Raw genomic sequence first — 9,599 nt, 5'->3', positions numbered from 1 at the left:
TCCTCTTCCAAGGTTTTAGGTACAATTCATGTCAGGTAAAATGATTCCAGAACACTACCGAGGGACACTGAACATGCAGTGGCAGTGGCTGGAGGTCCATGGCCTTTGTAATTGAACAGTTTTGACACTTTTATAATATAATGCAGTTTCATACATTATGCACACACAGCAGTGGGATCTGAATCGGTGTCCTAGAGCTTCGTATCAATACGATAGTTCTCCCTAGTTCACCTCGTTCAACTATATGCAAATACAGGCTAATTTTAACTGTAAAATATAGTATTCATTCATATCAACGCTTGTTAAAATCAGTCACACAAATGAGGAAAAAAGTTCTGCAGAGACTTGTGGAAGACATGGCTGTTTCATAAAGCTGACAAAATGTTCAGGGTTTGGTCATCTTCATTCAAACGCAGAGAGAGAACACTGTCTCCTGAATTCTTGTCCTCTCTCATGAATCCATTTGTTGGCAACTGAAATCAGGAGATAAAACAAACAGGAGAACAGGCTACTTTATGCAGAAAATATACGCAAATATAGTGCTTTATCCATCTTCAAACCATCATTTTCTTGGTATATTCATTTTGAAACCAGTTAATAACCAGTATAGCCAGTAAATCTCTAATTAATGATGTTAACCAGTTAGCCTGGTGGTATCTCATTTCTAGATGACTTACTCCATTTGCTGCCATTAAGCACAGGGCATCCGGCGTGGAGTGTATTATCATCTTCCTCCCCACTACGCAGAAGATTGTACCAAAACACAGCTGAGCCCTAAGAGACCAAAGCATTATTCATATTCAGTAGCAGCAACAGGGAACTAAAGGATGGTGCATTGTGGGAAACTGAGTTTTTTTTTTTTAACCTTTTGTACTTGTAGTGCTGCCCCAATTTCAGGAAACACTGTGGCCCCTCCAGATTGCACATCGCTGAGCTGAGATACAAAGACAGATTCAGTAAAGATTGTATAACAGTTCATGACACACACTAGAAGAGTATAACAGTTTGTGACACACACACTAGAAGATTAGCCTCACATAAATTAAGACAGTGGCAATCCTATCCCCAAGCATGTCGTTGAAGTATCCAGGCCCCTGTGGATAAAAGCACAGTGTCTGAATAATGGTCTGACCATAAGCAGAAGTATATACAGTATATCAAAGTATATCCATAAATATTCTAAACATGTCTCTATTTTCACATGTGTGATTGAAAGTCTTGGTCTCACCAGTGAGTCAGTGTGGGGTTTAAAATGTCCCCCAACTCCGTAGTTTGCAACCTGAAAAGATGTGGTCATTTTTAAAAAGGGGTTTTTTATACCTTTTTTGGCATCACAACTGTACAGCCAATTGCTTGTAAAAAAATAAAATAATGTAAAATCAAATATGATGAAAAAGGACAAGTTGGGGGAAAAAATTGTTGTTGTTGTTTTTTATTCTACCTGTAACCTGTCAGCAGATTCCATGTCTAAACCAGTGATGTCCGCTATCCTCTGACTGATGCGAGCAAGTACAGGATCCTCCACATCTTTTAAAAACACACTGTAAGACACACAGGCAAGTGAACTGAGAAAATACACAGAGTGTTCTCAGATTAAAATGTTTCAAAATAATAAAATGAAATTTCCTTTTTTCACTGGATAGTTGAGGCAGGACCTAGATTTGACCTATGTCCAGTTGGACTATGGTTAGGTTTCTAAGCCTAACCCTTGGTTTCAACTGTGTCCGGTAGGACTATGGTTAGGTTTCTAAGCCTAACCCTTGGTTTGAACTGTGTCTGGTTGGACTATGGTTAGGTTTCTAAGCCTAACCCTTAGTTTCAACTGTGTCCGGTTGGACCATGGTTAGGTTTCTAAGCCTAACCCTTGATTTCAATTGTGTCTGGTTGGACTACCTTGCAAGTTTGAGTGCTCTTAGTTATGAAAGTTAGAGAGCTTTACAATTCATCCACAGTGACCAATGAAAAGAAACTTCACTAATGTTTTAGCCACATCTTTTGACTGCCAGTCACCACTGTTTGCAAACTGGAGGCTCCCTTTTTGGTTAAACATGAAATATAACACCTTTGCATGCTTCCTCCGTAGGTTTATCTATGGAGGCTGCATTCCTCAGAGAAAATTCTTAACAACGTGCAAAAATTTAATCAAAACAACATGATGCTAAAGGCTTTAGCCCCCCCCCCCCCCCCCCCCCCCCCCAAGCCTGTTTAATAGTGTCTGCAATTCCCTCTACTCTCACCTTCATCTCTCTAATGAGACAGGGATTTTATATGACCAAATCATATGTAAGTTCATTAAATATATGCATATTTGATAAATAAGATATTGCTAAAGGTGTCACTGACCGCCCTACAGATGTGGAAAAGAAGAGATACATGGGTTGACTGAACGTGTGGTGAATCTCATAGAATTTAGGTCCTTTATTTAGCTGTGTCTCATAGAATTTAAGTCTTTAACTTAGCTGTGTCTCAGAGAATTTAAGTCCTTAATTTAGCTGTGTCTCATAGAATTTAGGTCCTTAATTTAGCTGTGTCTCATAGAATTTAGGTCCTTAATTTAGCTGTGTCTCATAGAACTTAAGTCTTTAACTTAGCTGTGTCTCACAGAATTTAAATCCTTAACTTAGCTGTGTCTAATAGAATTTAAATCCTTAATTCAGCTGTGTCTTAGGTGTGGGTAAGGATTGGTTTTATGCAATCTCAAAGAGATTGCATTGAGAGATTTTTCTCTCAAAGAGAAAATAACTACTGATTTTTAAAATAATCAGAAATTACAAAAAAAAGTCTTAGAAGGCCACAGATCTAATAAATTAATATAATTAATATATATCATCTAACATAATCATATTAAAGCTGGTAAAAACAAAGCTCAAAAAAATACAAAATGTTTCAATTTTGTTACCGCTAAATATCTCAGTGATGGGCCAAAAGCAGTCAATGCTCACAGAACACTGTGCGTTACCACTGTCTGTAAAGCACTGCAGGAAAACTGGTTGAGTTAATAGGGGTTTTCCATAGGAGGATACAACGCATCCAAACCAGGAAACTGTCAGCAGTATGCTTGACATTTCCACACCAGCCGCAGTGGTAGTAGGCTGATTAGAGATCATAACACTAGCAACCTTACTGATATAGGGTTAGGTAACCCTAACCTTAACCCTAACTGATAGAGTGATTTACACTCTGACACAGAATGGCATTCACCGACCATGTTTACATGCATTGCCTTGTAACATTATTCACATGTAGTGTATAAAAGGGCCATCAGTTAGGAACCTCTGCCTCAGAAGACAGTGCATAAATGGTTATCTAAGGAAAGTATAACACAGACTCACACACACACACACACACCTACATCAGACCACACCTTACCAAACCCCCTTTTTGCAAGTTCAAGTGTGCTCATGTCGTGCTGTGCATTTTAATAAATATAAAAAACCCAAATTGGATGCTTGGATTGTGTTCTGACCGACACCCCACGGTGACAGCAAGGTCCCTGAAACAGCGCAAAGGCACAGTGACACAGGGAGCAGCACACCTAACACTGCACTCCCAGTCACCCTCCTTTTCATGTAGCATGTAACATTATTCATATGTAACATGTAATGTGCATTCACACATTATATTATGGCTTGACAGACTCTTGGTGTAAGTTTGAACAATTCTGGAATACAATTCAGTAGTGACCCATTGATCATACTTTTTATATCCACATCCATCCCTGGTTTTAAGAAGTGAAACTGCTACCATGCCAGCTGACCTAATGTAAGAGGCCATGACCCACTTGGTAAAAACTATTCACCTGTTCATAGTTTTGGTCTAAAGCTCTACAGCTCTCAATAATATATGCCAGCGTTTGTTTGTTTATCATCTCCGGTTCCACCACCTACCAGTTACTCCACCCTCATTGGACCTGATCTACAATTCAGTTTACTAATGCAACTTGTGTTTATGTCCTTCAAATACTCTGCAGCCTGTTGTGGACTTGATGGAACGCCACAGATGCATGCTGTAGTCTGTGTACTGAGGGGTAAGTCAGATATCTCAAAGAAAAAATGAAAAAGAACACTATCACAAATAAACTGGAAACATTCCATCAAAGCCATAGAAATATGCTCAGAGATGATCGTGCCATTGATAAAGACAAAACGTTTGTATACAAACCCTTGAGAGACACGGTTGCTTGAAATGCCGGATCCTTCTTCACTGTGATAAACTGAAGTGCGTGAGAGCTGGGGTGGAGAACATTGTGCAGAGATGTTATGTCCTATGCTGTGTACCCTGAATATTGGTAATTATGAACATGAAGCATAGTTTAAAAATTCATGAATTTACCTTTGGCCGAGAAAGTGTCTTCAGAGTCGCCATCTCCTTCTCAGATATGATGTCATGATATCTTTTGATTGGTGGATTGTCCCACTCATCCTCCTCCTTCACTGGGGCATACATCAGTCTAGGGTTTCCTCCACCAGTGCTGTATCTGCAGAACAGCGCCCTCTGTCTTCTGGGGGTCTGACATTGATTACAATGGGCATGTCATTTGTGTATGTTTGAATGTTATGACATTTGTTTGATTATTTATTGTTGTTAACCTGAGAATCTCATGCTCTCAGTTTGACAAACTTGCCATTTTAATGCCTTCGCCCCTGCACAGGGCTTCATAGGAGCTGTTTGATGGCTGAAGCGTGAATATGTCACGGTTGGGTGTGGGTGTTAGAACCCGATACAACAGTTTGAATGTTGACAATACATTGCGTGCTGGTTCATTTGTGGGATCTGAGGGGAGGACGTTTCAGAGAAATGGTTGCTGAGACAGCTTTGCTTCTTTGCATACAGATGTGTGAGAGCATGTATCAGGTAACTCACCCTGGTTGACAAGTTGCTGGGTGGAAATGATTGCCAAAGGCAGATTGCCAAACTCAAAAGCTGAAGTACTAAGAACAGCAAGAAATTCCACCTTGGTCACTGTTGACAGTGTACCCTGTTCAAGCTGCTTCAAGCCCTCCCATGCCCACAGAAAGGCATGCTGGAACTTCTTTTGTTCTTTAGCAACCATTGCCAAATGATAAGCTGCTTCTGGGCCCAAAAATGTTGGTTTTCCTGTGCAAGAGTCACAATTATTCACCAAAGACAGTACACGTTTGTGCATAGTCTTGTACAAAGCTCTTCCTCAGATCTAGTCCTGGAGGGCCAAAAACCAACTGGTTTTTGCTTTGATCTCATATTCACAGACTAATTTTCACCTGCCAATCAGGTGTGTGCTGTCTTCAGCCAATCAGAAACCATGGTGATTAGTTGATACGGAAATTTATAGAAGCCACGTTGTGATCCCATGCATAAAAGCAAATGTTTATTGAAACACTCTGTTCTCTAACTAAATTACCGGGCCATTGAAGAAAAAGGAAAATAGATAAATATAAAGTTTCAAAGTATCTGTGGAAAGTGTTAGAGTTTAAAAACTTGCTGACATGTGACTCTGGTTGCTGAGCGCTGAAAGAGTGGAGAAAATCTATGGGCTGACCTGTGATAGCTCCACTGGTGATGTTCTCTGGGTAAAGCAGGTATGTTTCCTGTAAGGTTATAATTCCACTGGCGGCCCCATCCAAATCAGTTTGACTCGGGAGCTTGTAGAATTCTTCATCCAGCCTTTCTACATATTCTGTACACACACATAATGTTCAATCACTGAAAAAAAAGCAGGAGGTGTGGGATCACACACAAACACACACACACATACATACATACATACATATATATATATATATATATATATATATATATATATATATATATATCAGTTGAGAATTTAATGAGGTGCAAGTCAAACAGTTTCAGCCAACTCTATGGGATAAGTCATTTGCTGCCAGAGGACAAGATGCCAGATAGGAATCAGTTAGAAAATTCTGATTCATGCAAAATGAATATGAATTTTATAAATGAATTATGAATGGTATCAATATTATAAATGAATAATATATCTGTATAAATATAAGGCCACAAAGGACCATGTGCTTTATGGGCTGAAAGGGAGATTTTTTTTTTTTATTGCGGAGAAATTTTGTTTCTTGGCCTACTGGGTTCTCTTTCTTGTCCTCTCTTGATTTCACTTTATAAGGCAAAATCCTGTATAAAATATTAAAGCAATAACTTAAGTTTGTGTTTTTGTGAGTGAAATTGGACATCGTCCTTAAAAACACGCAAAACATAACAATCTGTGTGTAAGAGGAGAGATGTCCTACGTGGAAAGGTGCTCAACATCACAGTCTTTAGAATGAGTTTCCAATCAGTCTTCAGTCTTCGCAATAGTTTATACGCTGCCACAGGCTCGTTAACCTGAGTCTCATCACCCTCTGCCAGAATCCCAAGCACTAAGAGAGTTCTGTTGCAACCAAAAGATTTTCAGACAATATTTTACATGATGTTTCTGTTACCGTGAAAACAAGTTTGTATACAGATTAACACTATGAGTACACACACAAACATACACACACACACACACACACACACACACATCTTTGTAACATTTTCTAGCATAAATTATTCTGTGACATACAGTAGCAGTTTTGTCCCATACACCACCAGGCATCAGCTGCAGCCCTCAATAAACCTGAATGATAACAATGATAACATCACCTCTTCATTGTCTGTAAGTTGTCTTCTTCCAATTGGATGTAATCTCTGAAACCTTTCAAAAGCTCTTTTTCCTTGGTGACGAGTTTTGAAATTTCATCTGAAAGTGATACATTTGGCAATTAACAATATAATTTTACCGCGTTGTTAAATGCCTGTTTTCACACAAAACTGAATATAATTTTCATTACTGGCAACATACCAACAATGTTGGTAATGAGAGGCTCTGTCTGAAATGACACAAAAATTGAAATGTTTTAAAAATTGGAAAATCTTACCTATGGAAGAGTAAAACTCATGTCCAACAGCAAAGAGGGTGCAACAGCAGAATAACAATGCCGTAATTAACATCTTAGTCTCCATTCTCAGGCTGATTCACCTGTTACATTAAATAATTAATCCAACACTGTTAGTTTTAAATTGCTTTGGGTGACTGTGAGAGAGCCAGTATGTACCTGTTCAGGAGAGAGCAGAATATTTTAACTAACGCACTTGACATGATGTCACAAAACCACACCTTTAAACACCTGTTCGTCAGCTGATCAGCTGCTTTACTGAAAAATGAAACCACAACTGAGGGATTCTTAGCCAATAAGATAACAAGCCAACAAGAAAATAAATACACTGCACAGTATCATACACAGGGTGCCTGTGATAGTGTTTCCATGGTACCACTGGAGAAGAACCATGGAAACCAGAATGATAGTCAGATTAAGTTTAAATATGTCACATACCACAGACACATTCAGATTTCATTTAACTCTATTTCTCTGAGCAAATTCAACAGTGGCAGGCTTACTGAAGTTTACTATGGGCTCTCTCAGTACATACATTAGAATGAGCTATTTATTCTGCAGAAGATGGGCTAACTGGTGATGGCCTGATGGAAAACTCCTGTGATAAACATGAACACATCCTTAAACTCAAAAGAGAAAACTACAGACAGAAAGCTAAGTAGCTCCTGTCTGCCCTATTGTGCATGCAGTGTTAATGTAAAAGAAAATCTCTACTGTTAGACAGTCGTCATGGTGACGGCCATTAGGACCACAGAGCAGACTGAATCTAAGGCTGCTAGAATCTAATGCTGAAATTACATTGTACTGAAATTAAAATATGTTGTAGTGAAACTGATGCGGCAGCCACAGCTGTGACAGATATCTGATTTGTATGACTGGCCACACCCACTCTACCCTTTCCGTTTCAAATGGCAAATGAATTTCCAGAAATCAGCTGGTGTCTAGCTTGTGGGCCATCAGTGGAATCCTGTCTGTTGAGTGTACCTATCCAGGAATTGACCGTGGCATGCAGGTGCTCGGTCTTCCCTAAGTCATTGGAGAGAGACAACCCCTTTCCATCAGCTCATTTACACTTAGGGCTTTCAAAATGTTTAAGGATTAATGAGAACAAATACAGAAACTTACCTATAAAATCATTTGGTATATTTAAAATAACATGGAAATTTAAATGGAAAGGAAAATTGTATCTACAACCTTTCGATGTTAACAACTTTTTGGCAATAATTACAAATTACATTATATCGGTCAGGTTTGGGTTTGTAATACTGGTTTACCTTCTGTCTCCATATGGCCAATTTATGGCAGCAGACTTGAACTACAGAGTGCAGTCACTCTCTTGAAAAACAATGGCTCTGATTGGCTGCTGATGCTGGCAGAAACCAATGTGACTGTATTTGAATGTACCACCCTTATTCTGCTAAAGGGTTTTATAACAGGAGGAGTGGGACAGTAAATTCACTGTAATGTAAAACATATTGAATTTTCAAAAATATTAAACTCATGTTTGTACTTCAACTACATAAATGAACAGACAGTTGCAGAACAATCGCCAAACTGTTGGTAACTATAAAACTGGCAAATATTGCCCATCATGCTTATTTTTTAAGTTTAAGTTTACTTGCTGTTTGTTTGTGGCTTGCTCTGAAATATTGTGTTGTATCATCTTGTTATGTTACATATCAAATATGCTTGAAACCCAGGTGGAATTCTGTCCATTTACAGTAAATCAGGCAACCAGCACACATAAAAGCAGATCCGGGAAGAACCTGGTTCTACTGGTTAGCCGTGTCAGTAAGACAGATATCAGTAAGTCAGATATCAGTAAGATACATACTCAGAGAAAATGTAAGAGAAAGTAAATTAAAATCCTTCAGATACATTTTTCTCTCACAACACACAAACAACCCACATGGACCATGAAGTTTACAGAGTAAATATGAAGCAGTGTGAAAGAGCTGACCTACATGCACATGTACGTATGTGCGCGCGCACACACACACACACGCTACATCATAAAAGCTATATATAAAATAAATAACATTCAAAACATATTGAACAAAGTCACAACTGAGTGAATGATTGCATGACACCGAGTCACGTTGTGGATATGAATCTGAATACATTAAACATGAGCTGAATAAGACTGTCAGGTTGTTCAGATTGTTCGTCGCGCTGCGCTGTGAGTTATAATCCACTCTAAATCTTCACTTACTGCTACTCCCACAACACTTGATGTTGTGCATACCATATTAAAGTGAGTCAGCTGACATAGAAACTGTACAACTCTATGAAGCCATTTTATGCAGATGCGATTCACTGCTGTTAGTACATGTTGGTATTCAGGGATAATGCTTCTAGGAAAGAATACATCCGCTACACTAGACGGCGCTCCAGCCGTTTACGCGCGACGCGCTGTGTTTTTTTTTCCCTGATGGGGGGAAAAAAAGCGGCGCAACTCTGACGTCACTTTGGCGCCGAATCATTCAGAAGTGAGCGCGGGTACTGATGTGTGTGATCATACTTCTGTAATTCTGCAAAATTACGCATCATAAGGACTGGACATTAAAACAGTACTAAAGTGGCACGATGCAGCGAAGTATAGCGTAAGTGTAAAGATAATTTTTAAGATTACAAAAAGGGACAAACACTTCTCTTGTTTCTTTTCGTGTTGCTTGT

General features: G+C 39.0%; 2 protein-coding genes across 2 annotated transcripts in view; one reads left to right on the top strand and one right to left on the bottom strand.

Moving 5' to 3' along the window:
• Positions 1-402: 402 nt before the first annotated feature.
• On the bottom strand, positions 403-8,210 carry LOC115811258 (prolyl 4-hydroxylase subunit alpha-1-like). Its single transcript, XM_030773380.1, has 12 exons — positions 8,198-8,210; positions 5,519-5,656; positions 4,864-5,097; positions 4,625-4,773; positions 4,333-4,509; positions 4,162-4,229; positions 1,442-1,565; positions 1,203-1,279; positions 1,038-1,065; positions 866-934; positions 678-774; positions 403-473 (listed from the first exon to the last, which is right to left on the bottom strand). Exons 1-12 carry the CDS (start codon positions 8,208-8,210, stop codon positions 403-405), a joined length of 1,245 nt encoding a protein of 414 aa, XP_030629240.1.
• A 1,299-nt stretch (positions 8,211-9,509) lies between these two features.
• lig1 (ligase I, DNA, ATP-dependent) overlaps positions 9,510-9,599 on the top strand; it is a 17,659-nt gene continuing 17,569 nt past the window's right edge. The window contains exon 1 of the mRNA XM_030775325.1: positions 9,510-9,526. Coding sequence (XP_030631185.1) covers positions 9,510-9,526 — 17 coding nt within the window. The remainder of the gene's footprint in view (positions 9,527-9,599) is intronic.

This window comes from Chanos chanos, chromosome 5 (assembly GCF_902362185.1).
Source record: "Chanos chanos chromosome 5, fChaCha1.1, whole genome shotgun sequence".
Taxonomy (NCBI): domain Eukaryota; kingdom Metazoa; phylum Chordata; class Actinopteri; order Gonorynchiformes; family Chanidae; genus Chanos; species Chanos chanos.
The sequence above is the reverse complement of the archived record's forward strand: the minus strand, read 5'-3'. Positions and strand labels throughout refer to the sequence as shown.